We start from the raw sequence: 27,851 nt of genomic DNA on the forward strand, positions 1-27,851 counted from the left end.
GAGTCAGTGCGTGGCGCCCAAACACCACATCCTGTAAACTACACCTGCTCTAATCCACTGTGCCAGCAGTCAGTGTGTGTAAGTTGGAGTATGCTTCCTAACAGTAAACAACTTCTACCTAACGACACAGCCACAGAACAACAAAGACGAGACCGCATGGATAAAAACAATACACGGAGGCTCCTACGACGCGCTTCAGACACACCAGAAGCAAAGACGTCACGACTCCACAATGAAAGAGCTCAACTAATGGAAATACAAAACAAGCCCGTATGGATAAACACAATGAACGAACGCGCCCACAACGCGCTTCTGACACAGCAGAGGCAAAGGAGTCACGGCTCCAAATGGAAGGAGCTCAACGATTAGTAATACAAACACGAGCCCGTACGGCTACGACCTGTAAACGAGCCCGTATGGATAAAAACAATGAACGAAGGCGCCCACACAAAGAAACCACTTTAGTACAAATATGTTTATTTAATTAAATGAAAACTTTACCATGGCTATGACCTGTAAACTAAACCTGAGGTAAAGCATGCACACCAGGTTGTACAGCCGCCCGAACGCGACGGCCCACACCACCGCATATACCATGTTCGTTTAGTAATGTAGCCCTCCATGCCCGGATCCGCCGCCATGGTCACTTCAGCACGCGAATCCGCCGCCATCAGCAAACGACTTCTCGCTGATGACACAGCCATAGAAAAACAAAAAAGAGACTGCATGGATAAAAACAATAAACAAAGGCACCTACAACGCCCTTCTGAAACACCAGAACCAGATGAGTCACAGCTCCAAAAAGAAACCGCTTTAGTACAAATATGTTTATTTAATTAAATGAACTTTCCCAGGACGCACCCACCCTCCATGATATTTCATCCCTCCAAGTATCGGAAGGAACAGAAAGTGATTGCCATTTTCGGATCTGCAATTCTTTCGAGAATCGCGGGCTTGCTGGTAATGTATAAATGGAAGATTTTCATTGGTTCAAAGCTATGTCACGTTACGCAACTTTTCCAGTGATTTTCAGTCATACCCTTCATTACATAATCTTAGCAACTAATAGCGAGTCGGAGGAGCTGGTGCCGAGCGTCTGTGAAGTTGACTGTGTAATGACTCAGCCCAAGTAGTCTGCAACATGCTCCAATGATTTTGTCTTTAGTCGTAGGGGGTGGGCTCTGTGTGCATGAGAGCTGACAACCAATGAATGCTTATCTGGAAGTACAATTCATATAGGGCAGCGATGAGGAATAAAGAGCACTGGTATTCTGTACCTCATAAATAAAAGAGAAACTCATTTGTCTGATGTCTTGTGTTTCACGTACCATTAAGGAATGACAGATATAATGGGCACAGACTGTGGCTTGAACTCTCCATACTTATTAAGCCTGAATATATCTTCTGTCAGGCAGCTCACTATTGGCTGTTATGAAAAGAGGCCAGCAATTTTCAGTCATTTTAATTGACATGGTCCAGCAAGTTTGACATACCCCATGACTATGAGTCGTGTAGTGTGACGTTGGCTTTTGGAATATAGATTCAGTCTATCTCCAGGAAAGGACAGGGACAATTTTAATTGTCCTTAAAGAAAATATACTGTGCTGGACAGATACTGTATAAGAAAGGGAAAAGAGGTCTAGAAGAGAAAACACTGAAAAGAGAGAAAGGAATGCTTATGGCTAGAATTTAAGGGAGAAAGAAAGAGCAGTGGAGATATAAGACCAATAATGGGAAGTGGTGAGGCTATACAGAACTTTTGGAGAAGAACTTTAAATGGGCGGAAGTGACAAAGTGGATTGGGTGAGGGACAGAGAGGTAATATTCGGACTTTCATGAATCAATCTAACAAAGCTACATATATTGTATGTACAGTAACTAAATCAAAACTGTAAGATAACTTGATAAGTCACATTTACTAACATCTGCAGTTAATGGCATCAAACGAACAGTTCTCACAATTGTGACTCTGGGAGGCCTCCACAGCTAGAAGCTGAACACCAGACGTTTCAATATTTACAGGAAGTGCAAGCCGTTGGGGAAAAGCATTAAGGTGTGAAGAAGATGTAGAAAGAAGCAATTACTTGTGGCAGCTTCTTACAATTTATATCTGTTCAGTTGTGGTAGCATTTTGGGGAAAGAGGGGGTATTTTAAGGTGCGATCAAAGAAGAGGTGTTAATAGGCAAATTTCATCTAAACATAGTAGTGATAAACACAATAATTAAAAAAAAATCCCTAAATTGCTGCAGCACTATGCCAGATAAATTAAATTAACATTAGCATTGTTATTAATCATTTGTTAGGGGTGTTTAATTGCTTAATATTTAAAGTCTATTTTATTGTCTCTATTTAGATTTAGCACATTGTACGCTTGTGTGGGCTCGACTGTGCGGCCTGTATTTACTCTCACTACATTTAATCTCAATATACCTCTAAAACCGTGGGACAAGGTGTTTGTGGCTGCTATAAATTGGCATGATGATCTGATCATGCGAGTAAGAATTTCAATGTACTCAGCACAAGCGACAATAACAGCCTTCTAAACCTGTAAATTTATAACCCTATGTAAACCGCAACCTAAAATACAGAATAAAAGTAGTACTGACATCACTAGATCACATGGCGATGTTGTAGCAAATTTTAAATTCTGTAATTACAGCAGTCCTGAAATAACATTAATGTTGAACAAATTCTTTCTTTGAACAGTTATTTTCTTTGAATGTTTACACCTCAAAATAGAATTAAGGTAGTTGAGGGATTGCTTGGATTATTTATTTATTTTTAACATAAACCAAATAAAAAGCTTTGAAATATTTAAGAAGGATGAATGCATTATATGACAAGAGCATGAGTGATATTTTGTGCAGGTTATCATAATAGTTCCAGGGCTCGAAGTGCAGCTTGGTTATTCAATTTGCATTTAAAGAAGTGCCACAAAAGTGCCACCATGTGACAAAAATGATGAAATAAATACACAGTAAGATATGTTTGAATGGTTATGTATGTATTCAGCTCCTCATAGCTCATACCGCTCAGTCTCGGAATCAGTTTGGTCACTCATCTCTGGACACTCTTTAGTGCTGATATGCCTTTTTTGTAATATGGACACCAAAACTGTACACGGTACTTCAGGTGAGGCCTCCTCACTAGTTTGTTATATAATTTAAGCATAACCTTGCTTGACTTGCCCTCCATATATCATAATAGGTATAAACTAAAATCCTATTAGCCTTATTGACTGTTTCTGTCCACTGCCTTGATGTAGATAATAATGAGTCCACTATGACTCCAAAATCCTTCTCATGAAGTAAGTTTTTAAGTTTCAAGCCTCCAATTGAGAATTCTAATCTTAACCTTTCTACTTCCTATATGTAATGCCTTACATTTACTTACAATAAATTTTGTCTGCCACAAATCTGCCCAAGTCTGTATGCTGTCCAGGTCCTTCTGTAACAATTTAGCTGATTCTACATTATCTGCATTTCCACCTAATTTTGTGTTATTTGCAAACTTAACAAGCTTATTGTTTATTTTCTTTTCCAGGTCCTTTATGTAGCAATGGCCCCATCACTGATCCTAGAGGGACACCACTTTTAACATCACCTAATTCTGAAAAAGTTCCCCTCACCCTTTACTTCCTGTGTTTAAGTCAATTTTGTACCCACCTACACACCACACTTTGAATTCCCACTTCTTTTAGTTTGGTCATGAACTTTTCTTGTGGTTTTCATTGTATTTGGATACAATTAAAGGAGCAAATGCCACAGAAAAAGGAGGATTAATAAAAAGGAAAAGGTAAAAAAAGTTAAGTGTTTAAAACTATGGCAAATATATAAATATCTGAATTTCTTCTAAGTGTAAATTATACTAGAAGTATTGCAAAATAAGAGAAGAAAAAAAGGTCAGTTAATTAAACAATTAGTTCAATGAGACGTACAAGTGACTCATTGATTTGTGAAACTGGTTGGAATAAAAGCCTGCAGCCACAGTCGAACGACAGGACTGAACTCAAGGACTACTGGTCTATCTGATAAGTGGCCTCAGACTTATTACTTACTTATCAGTAATAGACTAAATTTCCATCTGCAGGCATGGGATTGAAAGTGAGAATGAAAAATTTTAGGAAGAATGTTTTTATGATCTGAAACGAGGGTACAACGAAATAATATAAAATAATTGGAGTTGGCCATGTGAAATGATTTTGTTAGTGACACAAGACTAGTGATAGCAGGGAACAAATAATAATAATAATAATAATAATAATAATAATTAAAAAAACAATAAGCATTTGGGAAAATAACTAAATGATTGATTCTACCAATTTTGAAGCCAGATACACTTTCTGGTTAGCCATTACCATCTGCCCGACCAAAATGAGAGAATGGTTTGTATCCATGCTGGGATGCACCTAAATTGGCTTGCAGACATAATCAGGATGTTACTTTTGCTTTTATTAAAAACCTTTGAACTCTGTGCTAAAATTCCTTCATTCCTTCATTTTACAGCTACAGTTTGAGGTTCAAGCAAAATTGACTTTTAATGTTTTATTGTCTGGCTGTTCCAGTCACTCAATAATTATTTTACAGTTTATTTAAAATATTACAGTAAATCTCAGAGCTAGAACAAAAAATATGATTGGATAACATTGGTTCTTCTTTTGTAAACGAAAATGAAAAATGGCATAGGCTATGTTATATTTGAGGAGCTTATTAATCCATATACTCAGAAGCACACACTGAGATAAAAAGATGCAGACCTTCAGTAATAAATGTAACTAATGTGGAACACTGTTTCTTTTAGCTATAAGGCCTTCATGTTCCTATATTATGTTCATGTCAGTATTAAGTCAACCACACCATCTCAACATTTAAATCAATAATGGAGAATGCAAAAGAAAATGGATCGTCTAATTAAAACAGCTGCTTATTCTGTTCATTTTGTTTTTTATCAAGACTTTCACATGCTGTGCTCCTTTGAGAGGAAACTGAAGAACCCAGTGAAAACATACAGTGGTGTGAAAAACTATTTGCCCCCTTCCTGATTTCTTATTCTTTTGCATGTTTGTCACACAAAATGTTTCTGATCATCAAACACATTTAACCATTAGTCAAATATAACACAAGTAAACACAAAATGCAGTTTTTAAATGATGGTTTTTATTATTTAGGGAGAAAAAAAATCCAAACCTACATGGCCCTGTGTGAAAAAGTAATTGCCCCCTTGTTAAAAAATAACCTAACTGTGGTGTATCACACCTGAGTTCAATTTCCGTAGCCACCCCCAGGCCTGATTACTGCCACACCTGTTTCAATCAAGAAATCACTTAAATAGGAGCTGCCTGACACAGAGAAGTAGACCCAAAAGCACCTCAAAAGCTAGACATCATGCCAAGATCCAAAGAAATTCAGGAACAAATGAGAACAGAAGTAATTGAGATCTATCAGTCTGGTAAAGGTTATAAAGCCATTTCTAAAGCTTTGGGACTCCAGCGAACCACAGTGAGAGCCATTATCCACAAATGGCAAAAACATGGAACAGTGGTGAACCTTCCCAGGAGTGGCCGGCCGACCAAAATTACCCCAAGAGCGCAGAGACGACTCATCCGAGAGGTCACAAAAGACCTCAGGACAACGTCTAAAGAACTGCAGGCCTCACTTGCCTCAATTAAGGTCAGTGTTCACGACTCCACCATAAGAAAGAGACTGGGCAAAAACGGCCTGCATGGCAGATTTCCAAGATGCAAACCACTGTTAAGCAAAAAGAACATTAGGGCTCGTCTCAATTTTGCTAAGAAACATCTCAATGATTGCCAAGACTTTTGGGAAAATACCTTGTGGACTGATGAGACAAAAGTTGAACTTTTTGGAAGGCAAATGTCCCGTTACATCTGGCGTAAAAGGAACACAGCATTTCAGAAAAAGAACATCATACCAACAGTAAAATATGGTGGTGGTAGTGTGATGGTCTGGGGTTGTTTTGCTGCTTCAGGACCTGGAAGGCTTGCTGTGATAGATGGAACCATGAATTCTACTGTCTACCAAAAAAATCCTGAAGGAGAATGTCTGGCCATCTGTTCGTCAACTCAAGCTGAAGCGATCTTGGGTGCTGCAACAGGACAATGACCCAAAACACACCAGCAAATCCACCTCTGAATGGCTGAAGAAAAACAAAATGAAGACTTTGGAGTGTGGCCTAGTCAAAGTCCTGACCTGAATCCAATTGAGATGCTATGGCATGACCTTAAAAAGGCGGTTCATGCTAGAAAACCCTCAAATAAAGCTGAATTACAACAATTTTGCAAAGATGAGTGGGCCAAAATTCCTCCAGAGTGCTGTAATAGACTCATTGCAAGTTATCGCAAACGCTTGATTGCAGTTATTGCTGCTAAGGGTGGCCCAACCAGTTATTAGGTTCAGGGGGCAATTACTTTTTCACACAGGGCCATGTAGGTTTGGATTTTTTTTTTCTCCCTAAATAATAAAAACCACCATTTACAAACTGCATTTTGTGTTTACTTGTGTTATATTTGACTAATGGTTAAATGTGTTTGATGATCAGAAACATTTTGTGTGACAAACATGCAAAAGAATAAGAAATCAGGAAGGGGGCAAATAGTTTTTCACACCACTGTACATGTACTGTATATTGGAAAATGTGTGTATTTTTCCACAAATTGATAATTTTACACATTACATTTCCAAATATTAATAAATAAAAGCTAAATTATAAAAGTGTCAAGTTCTTCCTAGCCTAGAATGAAAAAGAGAAAAGCATAATTCCAGTCAATCCAGATTCCAGGAAAAATAAACCTAGCAATTTGGAAATAAAGACAAGGTTAACATTTAACCACACTTAGTGAACTGGTTGTCCATCCAGCACATATATAGGTTATCGATAATGTATCTCAAAAAGGCCTATTGTTTGTTCTGTCATCTGTGATGATACCTTAATTCTAATGTCCTGTTGCAGGTTCAGAAGAAATGGATTGAACGGTGACATCTCAGGGCACAAAGGAGAGAAGCAGCTCAGAGTGACTCTCACTTCTAAAATGTACATTTAAATTTTTGTGCTTAAGATTGCCTTAATGATGAACCAACACTCCATTCAGGATCGCCCTCCTTCAATCTGTTTTTTTTTGTAATTTTCTTATTAATTTGCCTTTTTCTGTGGTGCTTACTCCCTTAACTGCCTCCTAATAGTGACGTTTAGAGATCGGTGTTGTAGACACCAGTGCAAACAACATGGAGTGCTGAAAGGTTGCAACTACTTCAGTGTTAGACTACTAGCATGTTCATTAGAAAAAAACAGTTTACGTAATGAGAACACCTGGAAAAATGGAATGAAAAACCATGATAATGAAGATGACAAGGTAAAAAAATCACCCCAGGTAACATACGTCAATACAAGCTACATTCCAGTAAAGTTTGGTAAATCCAGTTTTGTAATTTCTGAATTGATACCAAAACACAGGAATATTGGTAAATTTCAGATTTCCAATAGTAGAAAATGTCCAATTGAAAATAGAAGTCGGTTGAGAAGGAAACCTGCAGCAAGTTGGGCTTGGTACCCTTGACTGAACTTGAGAACCACTGTTCTAAATTGTGTGATTTTTTTCATACGATACGTACAAATAACACACCGAATACCACTTTTATTTTTTTATTTTTTATTGTAAAGCTTTAAGGAAGAAGGGCTAATTACAAGAGATTCTCTGTTTGATTTGCTCAGCAAAAATAAAAGACCACGATTAGTTTTATTCCAACATGCTTATACTGATCAGAACAAAATGAAACAAAGGGAAGAATAACAGAGGAGACAGAAAGAAATCAAGGATTTGGGAGGTCACTGCTTGCAAAAAATCTTTAAAGACAGGAAGCGAGTGAATAATTATAGGAAACATGTTCCATGGCTCCGTTCACACAAACGTAACAAGAATCTGTTCAATCACACCCTATTGATCCCTATCTTAAAAATAGTTTACATATTTCAATTTGCCATAGTATTTTAAGTCATATAAAAGCTACACTTGCATGTACATAAAACTGTACAAAAAACAAGGCATCACAAGCATTTTATTCCTATATAAATAGAACCAACAATTAAGCTACAAATTTTATGTTCTGCAAAGTTTTTCTAATAAGGCAGTCAGGTTTTTCTTATATATCGTATATAGTTTTTTTAAGGGAGTTTTGTCACATTACACTGATATGTCGTATACTATACATTTTCAGATAGGTGTCCTTAAATAAACAAGTTGCACAAAATATGGATTCTTAATTAATTTTTTATTTTTAAATATTGTTCCATTCTTTACTTAATTAAAATGTAATTCTAAGTTAAGTAATCTTCCAGATGGTGCTAAATAACTACTTTGATGCAACAGACAACTCAAGAAGTGGTATAAGAAAGAAAAGTAAATAAACGTTTTATTTTTGTAGCTAAGCAAAATTAATGCAATACACTTAAGTAACAAACTAAAATAACACTCCTGAGTTTGAATTTTTGTATATCTTCATATTTTTTTTACAAGGGCATATATTTAAAAACATGCTGAACAAGTGTTCTAAGATCTTTATTGTCCTCAAAATGATATTTCATTTTGCAAATACATATAGATCGACTAACTAAATTTGGCTCAGTTTAGCCCTTTTTGGATGTTTAAAATATGCTTTATTTCATGTGCAAGCTGAGAAACACTTTGTGTGTGTTATCTCCATTAGGTTATTTCCGTTACGTTTTATAGTATAGGTATTCTCACACACAAATCCTGTATCACCAGAAAGGGTAGGTATTGAGTATCTGTGGGTGTGTACATTTACATACACATACATTGAGCACTTTGAAAAATACTGTACATAAAATATTCACCTGCTCAGTATTAAACTAATTTTAAGGGGAAAAAAAAACTGACTGCCTTTTTATGCAGATTTTTTAATTTACAAACCCAGAACCATTTTATCTATGTGAAAAAAGGACAGGTTTACACGTATATGCATATAACAGCATCATTTTTGACAATAAAGAAACCAACAAAACAAAAATAAAATTTACTTTTGTTCATGCTAAAGAGGCTTTTGCACATTGGGATGGAAATGAAAAAAGCTTTATTTGTACGCAATCAAGTTGTTGTATTTCTAAACTCTCAAGCCAGACTCTTTAAAAAACGTGGCCTTCAGTATTTTTTTGTTTTGGAAATCGTACTCCTCTTGGTTTAATAATTTAGATCTCTGTGGTCAGACAGAACTTGGATGGGAGTCTATTTTATATACAAATAATGGAATAAGGAGCTTTTTACAGGCTCCTTCCATATACTGCAGATGAAATATAACAGTATGTTTTCTGCTTTCTGGTGTGAATTTAATATACATGTAAACTACATCATTCTGTACCTGAGATTTCTTCCCCATTTTAGGCATATGTGAGCACGGAAGAACTTTGGCTCAGACTGCAGCTCAGGATATTACTGCCAGCTCTATTAAAGTCTGGTAACTATTTTTTTCTTCTGTTCATGAGCCAGGGACCCACACTCAACACTTGGTATGTGACAGAAATAAATGAACACAACGAGAACATAACAACTGTTTATGTAGAAAGTCAATTTAGCTGAATCTGTTGTAGAAAATTCTGAGGTTTGCTTTAAGCCAAACATGCCCAATCACGATTAGGAAAATGGAGGCATTCCCTTACCATATGTAATTTATGTCTCTTTAAACAAGACAAAATACAAAGATAAAACAGATACAATATGCTAAAAATGTGCGCCTATAAAGACCTTGCTTGATGTAATTTTCTCCAACACAGAAATTGCTAAAATGTACATGATAATAAGTGTATGTACTTAAAAAATATCAACAGTTATGATTTTTTAATTAGAACATTTTCTTAAAATTCCAAGTTTTTTCTTCTTCATACAAATCCCATAAAAATTAGTAATTTGTCCCATCCCCCCCAACATAGTCACAATGCATATGAACATGCTGTATAAAATGACACAGGACTACTAAAATGATGTATTATTTAGCTGAGAAAACCTGTAGCGTCTGGCACTTGTTGGTTCTTCTAAACAACAAAGCTGTTTTTTATCTATATATGTTAGGAATATTTCAATAAATAGAGCCACCATTTTTGCAAATGCATTACTGAGTTTTATTAACTGATATTTTGTTTTACTAGAGACATACCAGCTGTCCCACTAATAACAAAGGCCGGGATTACTTTACTGTACCTAGCAATGAGTACTGTCCCTGCCTTATTCTAATAGTATACTATCGTTAGGTACTATATTCAGTATTTGTATTACCTCTTATTTGTAAGGAAATGTTTATTTCTATGTATTAATTGTAAACCCCAGTGTGTACGTATTATAGCGTAATTATAAGAAATGTGCCCCATAGTAAAAGATAACAGTGGAGAAGTGAGGGGGCATGCCGCAGGGAAACTAGAGTCCAGCACCCGTTGTCTACAGCTACGATTCATTCACTCAGTTTTATCTAACAGTACATCTTACTTTTGTAGGATGTAAGACTGGAACATTTAGAGGTAAAGTTTTTTTCAGATAAAGACATCAAGGCTAAAATTTAAAAATTTTGTTTTTTTTTTTCAAATAAAGTTATTTATTTCAGCAAGGTAAATGAGTGTGAAAAAACAAACAAATGAGCATTTACATTTCTGTATTTTTTAATTAAATATGGTACAGAGCCATCTGCTGTCATGTCTTCTATAAATGCTGAAGAGGACAAATTACAGAATATTTTCATGCAAAAATGAAATTGTTTAATGTTGAGGTGACAGAACTATCAAGTTGTATCAATGTCAAATAAAGACACCGCTATCATTTCTGAAGAACATCATCATTTACAAAGCAACTCTGGGATGTAATAATATAAAAAAATGCAAAGAGTATTACAAGTGGGACTAAAAGCTAATCCCAAAATACTAACAATAAAAATGAAAAACAAAGCAGTTACTGATATCTTTTTATATATAAAAAAATAAAATATTCTCTCTGCACAAATCAAGGATTTGTCCTTTACTTGCCTTTAACTGTGTCCAAATAGATCATTTAAGTATTTAGCCAGGTTTGTTTTTTGAAAATTGCTCAAAATTAAAGCAGTGTTGTTTTTACCCAATTTAAAGCATATTTTATGTATATGTCTCTGTGGTACGAAGAATCAGGAGCCACTTTTCTCTTCTCATGTACGTCACAACCTGCTGTTACCAGTTTACTTTTTTTGTCGGTTGCTTGTTATTAATTCGAGTATAAAGTGAATGACCACCACGTGCCCCCCCCCCCCAACACACACTGTGAAAACAGAGCACTAAAGACAGCACAGACAAGATCACAAGCAAATCACAAACCACTTTTAATCTGATTGCATCTAAATCACTCTTATAAAAATTCTAATTTGTTATTTAAAAAATGGCACAACATTTTGGAAAAGCTGTTCAGTTTTGGAAATTGTAGTCTGGCTGACTCATACGCCCCCTGCCCCTAAAATATGTCTGTTTGTGGATAATTATGATGAAATAGAAACCAGAATTTTACAAAATGATTTTCAACACCATAGCAGGCATGCTGTCTAAGCAATTCTTTGTCCAGTAGAAAACCCATTCTATACCTCACTAAAAGTTTGTAAAAATTGTGTATAGGAATGAAGTGTGGTGTGGGTAGAGGATATACAGCGTGTGCATTCAATAATTCATCGGTTATTCATCCAACAGGCTGGTGTTGTCACATTGGATTGAAGTAAAAGAAGATCGGTTAAACAATTTCAGTCAGTTAATACTCTTGAAGGAGAGACTGAAAACCACAAGCACCATGGCTCAACTGAGAAGTGTCCTAAATACTGTTCAGTAGTGTTGAACATAGACAGTTTTAAACTACTTTACAGTAAGGTTTTTGTTTTTTTTTAACAAGAGCCTGTAAGTGGCTGAAAAGAGTGTGGGGATGTGCTTTTTTATATCCATGCCTGGACATTTAATTGGCTTATCTAAATTGATTGTCTTTCTGGCAGATAAAGAAGATAATTTAAAGATGAAACAGATTTTGTGATAAACCTTTCAAGTGAGTTATTTTTTGCAACTAAAGCTGACAACAGTCTTAACATGTTTCCTATTACAAGTATCATGTCAAAAAGTGATTTACGCAACACCTTTTCTTTGTTTTAGTCCTTTCTTACAAATTCTGCCCTGCCTCATCACTTTTCCTATTTTTGAGTATGTTATATGATATTCTTTCTGAAAACCTGTTGTATATTCATTATTTTTTACTACTCACTTTCAACTCTGTTGTTATATTGGAAACGGAAATTGGACCTGAAACTTGTTTCAAATGGAAAGTATAGGACAATGCAGTTTTCCAGATCTTGAGATCGAGCAATAGTGGCAACACCATTGGGATACAGTAGTAAGTGCACTGTTTCTTGTTTTTATCTAAAATAAGTAGTTTTAACATTACAACAGTATTTACAAATATTATCTCCAAAATAATTGATATAGAAGACATAAAAGTGAGAACAACATATTAATTGTACTTACTATCTCCTCCACACACCTTCATGACCGTGCTTTTGAGTAATACCAGGCCCTATCCATACATGTAGTTACTTAAAAGAGAATTTGTAAACCTCACTATTTACCCTCCCACCCCGTCCTGGCCTCCGGTACCACAGCAGCAACATTTGTGCCCCACCAGTAAACAGAAGTGCTGTATAGGTGATTTGTCTCGAGATACATTTAAAATTTTGGCAAATTACACTGTTTGAATTCTCCAACTGAAAAGCCCTCTCCCTGATTTAAAGAAACACAGAGAAAGAATGGTGTTAATACAGTAATGTAAAGTCTTCATTCAAAAGCAGCATGCAGGGAAATGCACCATTTTACACCATACATAAATGGACTTGTTTGGATTATTTTTGGGTACTTTGCTAATCAATCACTGGTTGATGTTTAAAAACAAGGTAATAGTTCATCAAGGTGTTGGTATTTTCATATGTAATTAAAGCATAGATCCGAAGAAAGGCCAAGTTTAAAGACAAAATGGAGAATGATACAGGAAATTCCAAATTATATTAAAACACAATGCAGTACCTCTGGTTCTTATTATTGGCTCCATACATTTGCCACTTGAATAAGAAATAATAGAAAGAAGCAAACAAATATTAAATCAGTGCTGACACATAAGTACCTGAACATACCCTTTTTTCATTCAATATTTATAAAACACATCCTCACTCAAAGTCCATCTTTTCCAACAGAGAATACTTGAACAGAGTAGAGGGCAAAGATCACAAGGTGACAGCAGCTCCTTTCCCACATTTTGAAATAATTTTAAATGAATGCAATACAGTCAACTGCCTGAATTTGTTTCTCTCTTATTATGTGAACAACTTTTTCTTTGTGAAGTAAGTTCCTCTATGTACATGGGTGAAGGTAACAAATAGTAATTTTAATTTAATTGAGCTGTAACACAAATAAAAACTAGAACTCTGAAGCTCTTTACAGCATAAGAGGAAAAAAAAAAGTAATCGGATGTGTGCACACCATCCAGATTGTATTTACAGCACTGTACAGTTTTAAAATCATATCATTACCATTTCCTGCTGCTCAAAAGACTTGTTGTTAGGCAAAATGATTTATTTGTATGAAATCAGGGTGATAGTAAAACAACACAGATTGCACCTTTGGAATTTCTCGAACTTGTCGAAGAAATGACAGGTCCACAGTCAAGAAAACCAAGCAGCAAGACAGAAAACAAAAACTTGTAGATAATCCTCACTGCACTGAGAGTGTCCTGCTCTTTAAAAAAAAAAAAAAAAAGTAAAAATTTCCCATGTTAAATTTTTATTCCCGTACATCATGTAAAAATTGAATTAGGGCTCTGCATACATTCCTACATCTGATTTTCCACTAGCTCCTTTTTTGGATTCTATAGCCATTTTAAAATGATCATTATATTGTGACTGGCAGGCACAGAAAAAAATATTTCTTCACAGGTAAATCTCTCGCTTGGAGTTTTGGGCTGAAGGAGTAGTAGCCTGTTGAAATTCAGAGGCTTGTGTGAGAGGGATTTCTTCCATTGGGGAGTCCTTGCCAGGCTCATGGCTAGTACTAGAGAAGGCACTGTATGGGGGTAGGAAGCGAAGATTAGTAACCTTAGCATTGCGTTCTTCCATAAGCCGTGGGCTTCCATTGCTCAGCCGGTCTTGACTCCCCCTCTCTTGGTAAGGCACAAAGGTAGAGAGTTTAGGGGTGGTCTTGGTCTTGCGATTTGGGGAAGGCTGTCCTGGCATCCAACAGGCATCAGAATGTCCAAATTCAGTGCATTCCCTAGTACAGTTCCCAGTCATGGCAACATCTGGCAGCGGTCTTAAGTCTGAAAAAGAACAATCATAAACAAATCAGTTATAATTTATCTTGACATTTGCTCCAGTTATTTAGCCAATACTGTATTTCTTAAAGGTTAACTAAATTTCATATCCAGCATAATCAGGTTTCCGCTCATCCATACTTTATCAGAAGTAGTGTAAATCCAGTAAGGGTTGCAGTAAACCAAAGAGCCTATCACGGAAATACAAAAAAATGAATCAAACTTTAGGTTAGTCCATCACAAGAAAAATACTAATGCACACTAAGCTGACGATGATCAGTTTCTAATTATAATAGAGCCTATGTTTTTTTTAAAAGTGATAAGATGCCTCTGCCAGCTATTTACAATAAATTAAATTGGTTATGTATTTCTAAAATTGCAGGCATCCTATGTTTTCCTATTTCCTTTTAGCAAGAGACCTTATTTTTTGAATTATAACCCCCCCCCCATCCTTATCTTTTATATCTTTACCACAGGCTTAGTGAAGAAGAGAGCCAGCTCCCATGTTGTAGCTACAAATGTAAGCTGCCAGAATGAAGTTATTTCCAGTTTAAAATCCTTCAATATGCATGATGTAAGCCACACACTGTTATAAATTGGTTTTGATTTCTAGTAACTGAAAAATACCAAATAAATATTTTATTAGTAAGACATATTTAAATATTGTAAAATGCTTTAGAAATGTTTGTAACAGAGTGTTTTCAAAATCTTATTATTAAAAAAAGCTACCATTCTTCATAATCTTGCTGTTAATTCAGACAGAAAAGGTTTTTGAATTGAATATTACAAATGAATTTTAAATGGAAATATACTACAGATAAACTTTTTTCCCCTCAAATTCAACCTTCTCTTTCCTTAGCTACAAATTGCTGCAGAGATCTGCCATAAGTGATAACTTTGCTTTAGTTTGTACTTTATCTGATTTGTGCAGCACTGAACTTCCAAGCACTGATTTCCACAGTCAGCTTTAACTTGCCTGGTGACTGGCAAATAATATGCAGTAATATTTATTCATGAAATAATCTTACAATCAGGCATACAGAGGCAACACTCAGTTTAGGAAAAGTGAGAAACTTTAGGTTAGAAAAAAAAAACCACACAATTCATATATAGGAAATAGCCTTCTTCCTCATGCATGACGGGAAATCACTTTTTGGTGTTCAGAAAAAATTAAATCTTTGGGGAGACATTTATTTCCCAAAATGTGCAAGATGCCCTCGCTTCCATGCATAATTTAAATTCATTACCTGGCACCAGAGGGTTAGATCTTTAGACTTAGAATTCCTTCCTGATTCTGAACTATGCTGAAATAGTATATATAATGAGTTACTGCATACATGTATTTGATCTGCACCAGATGATCCCATTACTATAAACACACCTTTAAAGACTAAAGGAAGACGTAAAGACAAATAAAAAAAATTGTTTACATCATTTATAGTGTGATATTAAAAAAACTGTTCTTAGTGTCTGAGCATTGAGTATTAGGAAAAACACTGAAATGCTTATCATTCTCACCCATCTATTTTCTAATCTAGTTTAGGGTCACTGGTAGTCTGTGTCTCTCTTGGTAGCATTTGGCACAAGGCAGGAACTACCCCTGGATGGGGGTGCCAGTCAATCACAGGGTTATAATCCCACAAGGATACAGATTCAGTCAGGGGCAATTTACAGTCAATATACAGTCATTTGACCTAACATATGGGAGGAAGACTGGAGCCCCTGGAGGAAAATCAATGTAGACACAGGAACAACATGCAGAGTGTTCCCACAGGCAGTGCCTGGACCAGAGAATGAAACTGAGGCCTTTGTAGTCATGAGGCAGCTGTGTTTATCACTGTGCCACCATGATACCTCTTGTTCAATTTTCATTTTTCAAAATGTATTTTCTAGAGGATGTTACTTTTTTTTCGTAATAAAAGTGATGACTTTTATGCAAATAATAAAACAGAATATACATGCATATTATACATTTTCTCCTTTTTTGCCCTTGTCTTATCATGTATGTCTCTGTTTATTATTCTAGGAAAGTTAACATTTTAATTAAAACCATGCGTAAAAACTGTTCTCACTCTCATCTCCCAAACACAGATTTCATGCACTCTTAGATTATAGCCCTCGTTGACTATGGTGTGTTGAGCTACACACAAGCTTGAAAAAGAATTCTAAGACAACATAAAAAATAAGACTAATAAGATGAAAATGATTTACAGCAAATGCTGCAACACTGGTCAGACATATTTAAAAACAGAGGTGAGAGTAGTGCATCCAATGAAGCAATGAGTATAGAAGTACTGCATGTCACCTACAGTATCAACAGTGTTAGAAATATAGTGGTATGTACCAACAGAGGAACTGAAAACTGCTTAGAAACTACAAGGCTAACTGTTTGAATAAAATAAAAAATTTCAGGACTGTATAACGATTAAAAAAAGCCTGACAACACCTCTAGGGCATCCAATAAGATTCTTACTGTTTTTATTGACATATGTTTTCTGTGTATGTGGTGTGATTTTTTAGAAGCGTATGGAACAAAACAATGTTAGTCAGTCAGTCATTTTCCAACCCACTATATCCTAACACAGGGTCACGGGGTCTGCTGGAGTCAATCCCAGCCAGCACATAAATAATAAATCCCGCCACTGCAGGGCACATGCTCACACACACCCAGCACACACTACGGACAATTTAGGATCACCAATTCACCTAACCTGCATGTCTTTGGACTGTGGGAGGAAACCCACGCAGACACGGGGAGAACATGCAGACTTCAAGCAGGGAGGACCCGGGAAGCTAACTCCTTACTGCGAGGCAGTGCCGTTCATACAAAACAATGTGGTATAATTAATTTTAAATAATTTATTACATTTATATAGCGCTTTTCTCAGTACTCAAAGCGCTATCCACACAGGGAGGAACCGGGAAGCGAACCCACAATCTCCTTACTGCAAAGCAGAAGCACTACCATTGCGCCACCTGTGAGGACATATATATATATGGTATAATTAATTCTACTAATCAACAACAGACAACTTGATATGCATTGCTCAAGAATCAGATAGATAGATAGATAGATAGATAGATAGATAGATAGATAGATAGATAGATAGATAGATAGATAGATAGATAGATAGATAGATAGATAGATAGATAGATAGATAGATAGATACTTTATTAATCCCAAGGGGGAATTCACATACTCCAGCAGCAGCATACTGATACAAAAAAAAACCAATATTAAATTAAAGAGTAATAAAAATGTAGGTAAAAACAGACAATAACTTTGAATAATGTTAACGTTTACCCCCCCAGGTGGAATTGAAGAGTCGCATAGTTTGGGGGAGGAATGATCTCCTCAGTCTATCAGTGGAGCAGGACATTGACAGCAGTCTGTCACTGAAGCTGCTCCTCTGTCTGGAGATGACACTGTTTAGTGGATGCAGTGGATTCTCCATGATTGACAGGAGCCTGCTCAATGCCCGTCGCTCTGCCACAGATGTCAAACTGTCCAGCTCCGTGCCTACAATAGAGCCTGCCTTCCTCACCAGTTTATCCAGACGTGAGGCGTCCTTCTTCTTTATGCATCTGAGTGTATTAAAAATGGCAACAAATACAATAACTAAATTTAAAGAAAAGGTGTAGTAAGAAGTTAAGCAAAATGACACGTTTTATTAGCTAACTAGAAAGATTACAATATGCAAGTTTTCGAGGCAACTCAGGCCCCTTCATCAAGCAAGATGAAAATCAGTTAAGCAAAATGACACCTTTTATTGGCTAACTAGAAAGATTAAAATATGATTTTGATTTACATCTTGCCTGAAGAAGTGACCTGAGTTGCATTGAAAGCTTGCAATATTGTAATCTTTCTAGTTAGCCAATAAAACGTGTCATTTTGCTTAACATCTCACTACATCCATAATGCCTAACACGGTACAACACCCTACTACTCAGGAAAGGTGTAAAAAGTTTAAAAGGAAAACAACAAACTCTGGATTACCAACAGCAAACACTAGATTGAGTAGATAATACTAATTATTTTGTCTGGGACTAGATAAATTAGGAGATTATGAAGTACTGTACTACATCATATAATGAGAAATAGTCAAATGTTTTCCACATGTATTTACTTTTGACCTATTTACATACTGAGGCTAAATATGCAGAAAATTCATTAGCTTTTACTCGAGCTGTCCAGAAATTATATTGATGCATTGCCACAATCATAATAACAACAAAAGCAAATCATAGTGGCATCTAATGTACAATACAATACAATTTAATTAACCTTTGTTGGGTAATTTCACTGTAGAATTGTTTTTACCTGTAACATTTTTTAACAAATTACTAGACCTGAAAATGTTTGATAACAATGTAACAAACCATATTAAGGACGGAAACAATAAAATTTTAAAGCACATTCAACTTCCACAGAGCCGAGAGTGAAATGACATTTAAGCAAATAGCTGCATAAATTGCTTCTGTTACAGAGAACTAATCAATCAATACACAAGGAAGGTTTTTTTTTTCCTCTGAAAATGAAGACATACAACTCTGGTTACTGTACAGTACTTGAAAAAGGCAGAAGAGATTAAGCATTTATGTAAGGAGGATTTGCTCATTTCTCTTTATATACAACCATAATGAGAACATTGAACAAACTGCCTTCACAGCATTGCAATCCATGTATTCATTTTCTAAACATTTTTTTCTAAATTTTGATTCAACTTTGCAATATCTATGGAAAAAAGCAAGGGAACCTGAAGAAAACCCACATATAAGGATGAACATGCAAACTAAAGACGAAAGACAATTCAGCCAAAATGAGGAAGCCAAACAAATATTAAGTGACAAAATTAGCTTCCATGGCACTATGCTGTCCATGCCGAGATGAACAGCCAATGTTCAATTATAAATAGGTAAATCAAATGGCTTTCATAATTATTGTGACAAACATAAACAGCAGTATCCAATAGGTGCCGCATTGCATCAGCAACCTTCACCAACAGGAGAAGTTAAATCGGTTGAGTACCTTATATGATAGGATAAGAAAGTGCAATTACCTTCCATGAAAAATAAACTCAGCAGTTTATAAAAGCAGTTTATGATGTCCAGTCTTCTGATTTCCAAATCATAATGACATCTTAACTTGAATGGGAAAGATGGCAAGCCCTGGCTTATTCAACCTTCTCAACAAGGAAAATGAAATTATTCTTTTAAAAATTCTAAAAACCACTTCTTATTTTTCTCCTCAATTATTGTGTTTCCTGGTTTCATCTTCTAGAGTGGCTCCAAGCAGCCCAAGAAATTCCCCTAAGTTAGCTGTCCACACATAGCACTGCTATTTTTGTTGAGTTCTCTAACACTAATCCCAATATGTTTGATTGCAAAATGTCATAAGTCAAGTAAATCAGATCCCTGAATGCTGTTCTGAATTCCCAGTGTTACAGTATATACCGACTGGATGTTTTTCTGAAGTTTATGAATTAGTAAAAATCACAACAAGGCTTCTGCTGGTGAACTTGCAAAATGATATTAATTATACTGTATCATATTCCTAATCATCTTGATTCTTTCTTTGTTTATTAAGCATTCTTCATTTCTATTGAGTTCTTTAATACTTTACATCATTTTACTTGATTTAGCTATTTTATCCAGTTCAGGATCTCAGGGATAATTCAACTTTATCTTAGAATAATTTGTCAAGGCTATTACCAGTAGAAGTGTGGGTTATTAAAATGTCCCAGTATTATTAGTCCTAATTGGTGGATTATTATTCTTTATTCATAGAGGTTATGATCAGTAGATTTGTGGAGGTTCACTGGGTATAGTTACTGTCTCACAGCTCTAACAACCTTGGTTTGAATCCCAGCTTGAACAGTGTCTTTGTGACAGTTTTCCTTCCCTCATCCCAAAGAGCAAGGTTAATCTGTGACTCTAAATTGTCTTGGTGCAAATGGTTATGGGTGTGTATGTGGTTGTGCCCTACAGTCGACTAGTATACTGTTCATGGTTCATTGTGCATAACACCTTAGAGATGTGCTCCAGCCCTAGAACTAGGAATTCGATTCAGTGGGTTTAAAAATGAATGACAGAATATGAAATATACTGCTTATTGTAATGGTAAAGGTCATAGTGATCACCAACTCTGTGACTGCTAGGTATTCAAGGATATACACTGTGCTTAAACCCTGATCTCTTACAAAAACCACTGATGCTTTAATTGAAGTTTGTGTAGCATTATTTAATCTATATTTTCAATTTTAATTTACTGCCTGACAAGCTATTGCTTCTCAGAGATTAAATTAGACAGCTATTAATTAATTGCCCCACTGATTCAGAATATATGCAATTATATAACTTTTTAAAATGTTGTTAGTACCTCACCACAACCAAATAACATGCAGTTAAAATCAACATGCTGCTTAAAGTTTATTATGATAGCTTAGTACTTACAATTAGTCATGATGTCTTTTCAACTATTCAATTAACAGAGACAAATGTTTATTTACAAAACCATTTTTTTCAGACAGACACTCTTTTTAAACCCAATTAGTCCCATCTTCTCAGTATCATGGCTAGTAAAAGGGCTACAGTTATCAAACACTGTTGTGATTAGTAACTGCTTGATTCACGCTTTCCAGTCTCAACTTTATGCATGCACGGTTATCTACAACAGAGTGAGCTGTTCAAATGTAACAAATTCAGTATCTTAGCTGAAATATAAATAAACATAAAAATATAATTTGAATTATAATGTCAGGCGCACAACCTAGCTAGCACATAAACAGTCTTTAACTAAAGCATTTATTAACAAGGAGAACCCGCAGACTATATGAATATTATGTGGACTTTGCCTAATGATCAACTCTAATTACATTGCACTAGTTTGTTTCAGTTACTAAATTGTATTAAACCAAATGTAGAGCTAGTCTGATTTAAATTAGAAATTTTGTATCACCCTAAGAATGACATTTCCAGATCATTGCACTATGATACAGGAATCTTTTCCATACAATGACAACAATCTCTCTCTTCATTTCTATATTATCTCATTCTTTATATATTTCAAACTAGTTGGATCAACTTAGTAAATATCACAAATTCCTTGGAGGTATGTACTTCTAAGGCTGGAGTCATTCTACATGACATCACATTAGTGAGCATTTAGCAGTTAATGACTACAGATACTGGATTACATTGTCTTAAGGATGCCACATTACACAACCCGGAATCACATGTGATAATGAATTCATGTCACAACTTCTCAGCACATTTTTCAATTTCTAAAATATCAGAAATTCACCAAATTTTAACAGCCAGCTAACATATTGGTTGAAACTACTAGTAGGTGTATTCATGTTTCAAGGCATGATGCGTTCAGCCACAGTCTTGACGATCATTTTTCTTTTCAGCTCTGAAGACGTTGAACAGACAAGCCTCTCTTCTGTTTGTGTGGTCCAAAGCACCCGTTATTCTTCTTTCCTTGCAGTATCACTGTATGCATTGAACTTCTGGCCGAATGATCATTCACCATCAACTGTTGCACACACATAAGCCCAATCCACGACTTTAAACAAAATCTATCTGTTTGACTTTTTTTTGTCACTCGTCACAACTCGTTGAGTTGCTGGGTATGTCAGCCTACACAACTAAGGTCACAGGTGCATGCCATAACCTGTCCACAAATCACAAAGATTATGTAAATGAATACAAAGACTGAAAATCCTCGGAAAAGTTACTTATGAAAAAAGGCAAGTCAGTGTACATTTCTAGATTCCCTTCCTGCTTTAGGAACTTTTTCTCAACCAGAGAAAATGTATTCACTATGATAAACATTCAAGAAATTAGTTGTATTTCAAAAGAGATGTTCTTGTTCTTCATATTGTGATACAGTGAGTTACTTAGTGCCCTAACCTCTGGCTGACATGAATGTATAATCGACATTTTCTCTTTTGGACACAGTTTTAATGTGTTTAATGTTCTGTGATGCCAAAATAATGTTGTTGTTGTTTGTTTGTTCTGTTCCGAAAAGAAAAGAAACCTTTATTTACAGAGTTACATAACTATGCTTCTAAGCACTGTGTATCATGTTTGATTTGTAACTTGGATCTTTGCTGTTGTTTATTATTTGATAAGCTGTTGAATTCATGTCTCAATCCCCCTTAACTAAACTGCAGTGACTCTTTAACTAAGGCTGATTAGAAGCTCATGCTTTTAACTATCAGCCATTTGAATCTCAATGACTTTTTATGGGAAATTTGTTTTAGAAGCATGTAGGTGACCTGAACCTTAGTTTAAAATATTTAACAACACATCAGCACATCACTGTCTCATTTACAAAATTAAAATAGAAATAAACTTAGGGGACATTTTAAAGGTTAGAATGAAGATGCTAATGATTTTATGCTTGAACCATAATAGCCATTACATGCAATAAAATGTGGGTGTGAACAGCTTATGTCAAGAACTTATTTTCATTAAGTTGTTGTTTTATAGTAAGCAGAAAATAAAATCATTAAGCTGCAAGACATGCAAAAGTTTACAGTTTAGGAACTTTTAAATTCAATATTATTTTAGGACCAGGTCTAGCAACTTAAATGTTATATTACACAATGTTGGAGAGGTATTAAATTATTAGTGATGCAGATTAGTATAAGTACTAACATCCACTCAATACTTTCAATAAATAATCTTTTGTCTAGATGCAACATGTTAATAACATGGGCTTGGTTTTTAAAGTTAGCAACTTTTTATCACAAAACACCAGTTTTAAATGTCTGTCTCTTTTCAGTGTTTGGCACTGTGTTTCCTAATTGACATTAACTCTTGACGATACAAGTTAGGCATTCAACAGACCTAGTAAAAACAGAACTTAAATAAACAAAATCAGTAGTACTCTTAAATGCCAGAATATGAATTACCCTAATCATGTATTTTGTAAATTATTTATTCAAAATGAATGGGCGTAATTACAGCTGTTTCAGATGACCAATCCCCCTTCTGTGACCTGACCAGTTCTTTTGGAAGGTTGATTTCTCTGCAGAGGCTGGTGGACCTGCTTTTGCTTTCAGTGGACAGGAACAAATACATGTGTTATTTATTAACAGGACAGAGTTGACCAGCTGCAGCAATTACGTGACACCCACTGCAGGGAAAAGGCTTGGAGTTCCACAGGAAGTGAGGAAGGCTTGGAGTTCCTAGTTTAGCATTACTGAAAGTGAAGGGGGGTTTACATCATGTTATGACTGATTATTTTTTATATTTGATATTAAGCCATGGACTTTGATTTACATTCATATAAAATAATGTAGATTTGTTTTCCTTATTTAACATTTGTTAGCATCATCTCCAATAATTAAAACCATGATCTTTATATGAGGAAGATGTTTTATTTACGTCTTTCCATTTACACAGAATGGCTAATAAGTAAATTATGCATATTATATTGACAAGGACAGGCTAAAATTGGGAAAATCTAATTATATTATTCATTACACTTCATGTTTAATAGCATTGCAAAAAGCAAATATAGCTCTTAATTAGATAGATAGATAGATAGATAGATAGATAGATAGATAGATAGATAGATAGATAGATAGATAGATAGATAGATAGATACTTTATTAATCCCAATGGGAAATACACAATTTACAATTTAATTACAGAGTATATACAAAAATATGATGGTTAATTTTTCTCATACTGTAAGGGCATATTTAATGAAGACTGATAATTCTACCCAGCATAACTTCTGTAATACTGACAATTCACCTAATATTTCCCAAACATTATAAAGCTAAAATTTGAATGTCATCATCATATTCATTTCCCCTGCGCAGCTGGGTAAATTGTTACATGTATTTGGACATCTTAATGAGAATTATTTTCAAACATTTGTGTGAAATATAACCTTACAAACATCTATATGTGCCCTCGTGATCTTTCTTGAAGACCTGAATTTGAAATAACAGCTGGTATCTCAAATAACAGCTCCCTTCATAATGTTAAACATGTCTACTATTGTTTCACCTTTACCTATCTTACTTACAATAAAAATATTTATATTATGCACCAGAAAGTCCTGTCATTAATCTATTATCCATCCCACTATATCCTAACTACAGGGTCAGGGGAAGTCTGCTGGAGCCAATCCCAGCCAACACAGGGCGTAAGGCAGGAAACAAACCCTGGGCAGGGCGCCAGCCCACTGCAGGGCACACACACACACACACCCATACACCAAGTACACACTAGGGACAATTTAGAATCGCCAATGCACCTAACCTGCATGTCTTTGGACTGTGGGAGGAAACTGGAGTACCCGGAAGAAACCCACGCAGACACAAGGAAAACATGCAAACTCCATGCAGGGAGGACCCGGGAAGTGAACCCGGGTCTCCTAACTGCGAGGCAGCAGCGCTACCCACTGCACCACCGTGTCGCCCCATTAATCTATTAGCCTTTCTCAATTATAAATGTGTCCTTCTTATAAAATTGAAAGCAAAACCCCATCTAGTATTGCTAGCGATTTTTTGTTTGAAAATATTGACTGTGTTTTAGTATATATAGTCCCTTTTGCTCACATTATCTACATTTCTGTACTCCACGTGTATTTCAATATTGATGAGCATTTGTAGTTGGTTGGTTTGTTTTGTAATTCTATGTTACTGTGTTTTGTTTCTTATAAATTATTAAATCCTTCAAAATATTTACAATTACAACTGAAGTGTCAAATGATTACCTAAACAAGCCAAAGGCTAATATTAACAAAAACATAACATTATAACTTTTTGTATAGCGGAGTAGTGGCTCTGAGGCTAGGGCTCTGCACTGGCAATCGTTAGGTTGCCGGTTCAAATCCCGTAAAAAATGCCAAAAGGGGCTCTGCTCTGTTGGGCCCTTGAGCAAGGCCCTTAACCTGCAATTGCTAAGCGCTTTGAGTAGTGAGAAAAGCGCTATATAAATGCAAAGAATTATTATTAAGTACAGAGTTATGGGGACTAAGAGCAATGAGTGAAAATGGCTGTCCTTCACAGAAACCCTGTGTGAAAAATCAGACCAGGTTTCAGATCACTGTAAAGTGGCGTAAGGATTAGACCTCTATAAATATCCCACATACTGTAAATAGTATGCTCAAAATGTAGATACATACAGTAGATTACTACTGAATTTTAATTGGTGTTGTCACTTAATAAACATGAATAACAAGAAAGAGTGAAATTGTTGAATTGGCTGAAAAAATTTGAGGGCTGAAATATTTATTAAAATATATATTTTCTTATTACAAAATGAAACAGGAACCCTGCTGTAAATCAACTGAACATCACTTTAATTATTTATAGATATAACAAATCACTTCTGCTTTCAATTTATCTACCTCCCAATGGAATTCTGCACAGGAAATATTCAATTATACCACAAAAGTGAATACATTTGTATCAGCGCTATAAGGCCTAGGGCCTACACGCCTATTATTTCCCAGGTTGCTATTTGGGACAACATAAAAATTGAAGATGATTAGTAGTCATTGAGTGTCTTTAAATTTGAACGCATGAAAAACAAAACACCTAAGTGTTAAATCTAATTCATTGTTGAGAATATGTTGAGTCAAACGGTAGCAACGTATACCATGGAAATCAATATATAATATACAGTTTACTGAATTGTATGACAAAACACATTTATTCAGCATGAAAAGTGAGAGGAAAAAATAAGGTTTGTACCATAAAAAGAATAACATTGGAATGAGAAAAGCATCCACATTTGCTATGTGATTATTGACTTAAAAATTACCTTCTCTAGATAGACATTCAGACAGCCAGACAGCAACCTACATAGACAGACAGATAGATAGACAGAGACAAAGAATATAAAAGAATAATACAGTGGGTTAGTTTGCACACTATGGCCAGCTACTGTACCACTTATGTGCATAAAGAGCACTTTCAAAACAAAAAAAAAATCTACAACTGCACCAACTATGAAAAGCAGTTTGATTTAAACACACAAATCAAGCAGTCGTAAGCCTACCCACACCCCTCATGGTAGCATATGCTTTGTTTTGAAAAGTCAAAGTGCCATATTAAATAATTATTTCAGAGCAAAATTATGGCTGTTTACCAATCAACTTTGCTACCTTTTGCTCCTTGATTACAGCCGAGGCACTGTATTTCTTTTTTAAAATTGCTGCACCTCATAAATTTTGAGTTTTATGAGGCCAATTTCATTATAGTAATTGTGAATTGTCAGGGGATGGGCTTAAATGGAGGTAGCAGTTTCTAATTTAATATAAAGCTTGATGCATGCTTTATTCCATTAGAACCTGCTATTTCTTTTGCTGACTAAATCTATCAGTATCTTTGGTACTAATCATCCAGCAAACCAAGGCATCTAGTATGTAGACATCTAAGAATGCTTATTTATTGCTATATACTTTAAACTTACAAAGACAAATATCTGGTGAGCTAGCAGTGTGATTTGTTTCATCTTTCTTGTAGAAGGAATTGTTATTGCATTATGTATATATGATTGAATTAATGCTCTGTCTATAATAGACGTCCTAGTAGTGTCCTTTACCACATGGCATATACAGTATAAGCATATGCCCATATTGTACATGATTCCTTCTATTGTCTGAACAGAGATAATTCAAGATAGTGTTTCAAGCAGGCATGGACAAAGTAAAGGTCTAAGTGATGCTGTGGCTCATTGAGGTTTAATGTTCTAGTTCTTTGTTACCCAATGAGAAAAAATCCCTGAATTTCTACATTAGAGCCCTGTGCAAGAGGACCACAGGCAGATGAAACGGCACATGTGAAGTGCATTTAGTGAGCTGTAGGTAAGCATAACTCGATTTATCTCTATTTAAAATCACAGATTTAGTTTTATATACTAAGAAATATGCTGTTCTGTGAGCCATGTGGTATGGTTGCTAGTCAGTTGCATAATAAAAGAAATATGTCAGTAAAAGTGTCAGTAAACCATAAAAAAGCAACAAAAATTATAATAATTTTGAAATCTCGAAGCTAATTTAAACAAAGGTTTTAGTCTTTCTTTCATCCTTCAGCTCTCGATTCTCAGAAGCACATCTGCATGATGCTGCAGTCACAATGAAGATGCAAAGTTAAAAAATGTATGACAATTGACTTTTGAAATAACAATCATTATCTTTTATTAAGATGAATTTGCTATAAAACATCCTTGCCTACCTTACTATTTGAAGGAAGCATCACTTTATTGGTTTTATTTATTGTCCTTAAAAGCATCTTGTACCCAGGATAAAAAGAGAAATTCCATGTAAATTGTTGAAATTTACCTGTATGGTAGCTGACTTTTCAAACTGCCAAAAAGCATTTGATAAATCAAGAAAGAGTGGAAAATTATCTTTTGTTTCAAGTAGAACCAAGGTTGCTGGGCCAGGCAGTATGTGTATCAACACTCCATTACCACAGAAACAACAAAGCACAAGTGATTTACATGTAT

General features: G+C 35.4%; 1 protein-coding gene across 2 annotated transcripts in view; it reads right to left on the reverse strand.

Moving 5' to 3' along the window:
* Positions 1-7,650: 7,650 nt before the first annotated feature.
* pcdh1b (protocadherin 1b) overlaps positions 7,651-27,851 on the reverse strand; it is a 391,663-nt gene continuing 371,462 nt past the window's right edge. Inside the window, exon 5 of one of the 2 annotated variants that reach the window (XM_028812656.2) lies at positions 7,651-14,375. In XM_028812656.2, coding sequence (XP_028668489.1) covers positions 13,990-14,375 — 386 coding nt within the window. In that variant the 3' untranslated portion in view covers positions 7,651-13,989. The remainder of the gene's footprint in view (positions 14,376-27,851) is intronic. The other variant, XM_028812657.2, reaches the window with a different exon arrangement.

Source organism: Erpetoichthys calabaricus, chromosome 11 (assembly GCF_900747795.2).
Source record: "Erpetoichthys calabaricus chromosome 11, fErpCal1.3, whole genome shotgun sequence".
NCBI lineage: Eukaryota > Metazoa > Chordata > Cladistia > Polypteriformes > Polypteridae > Erpetoichthys > Erpetoichthys calabaricus.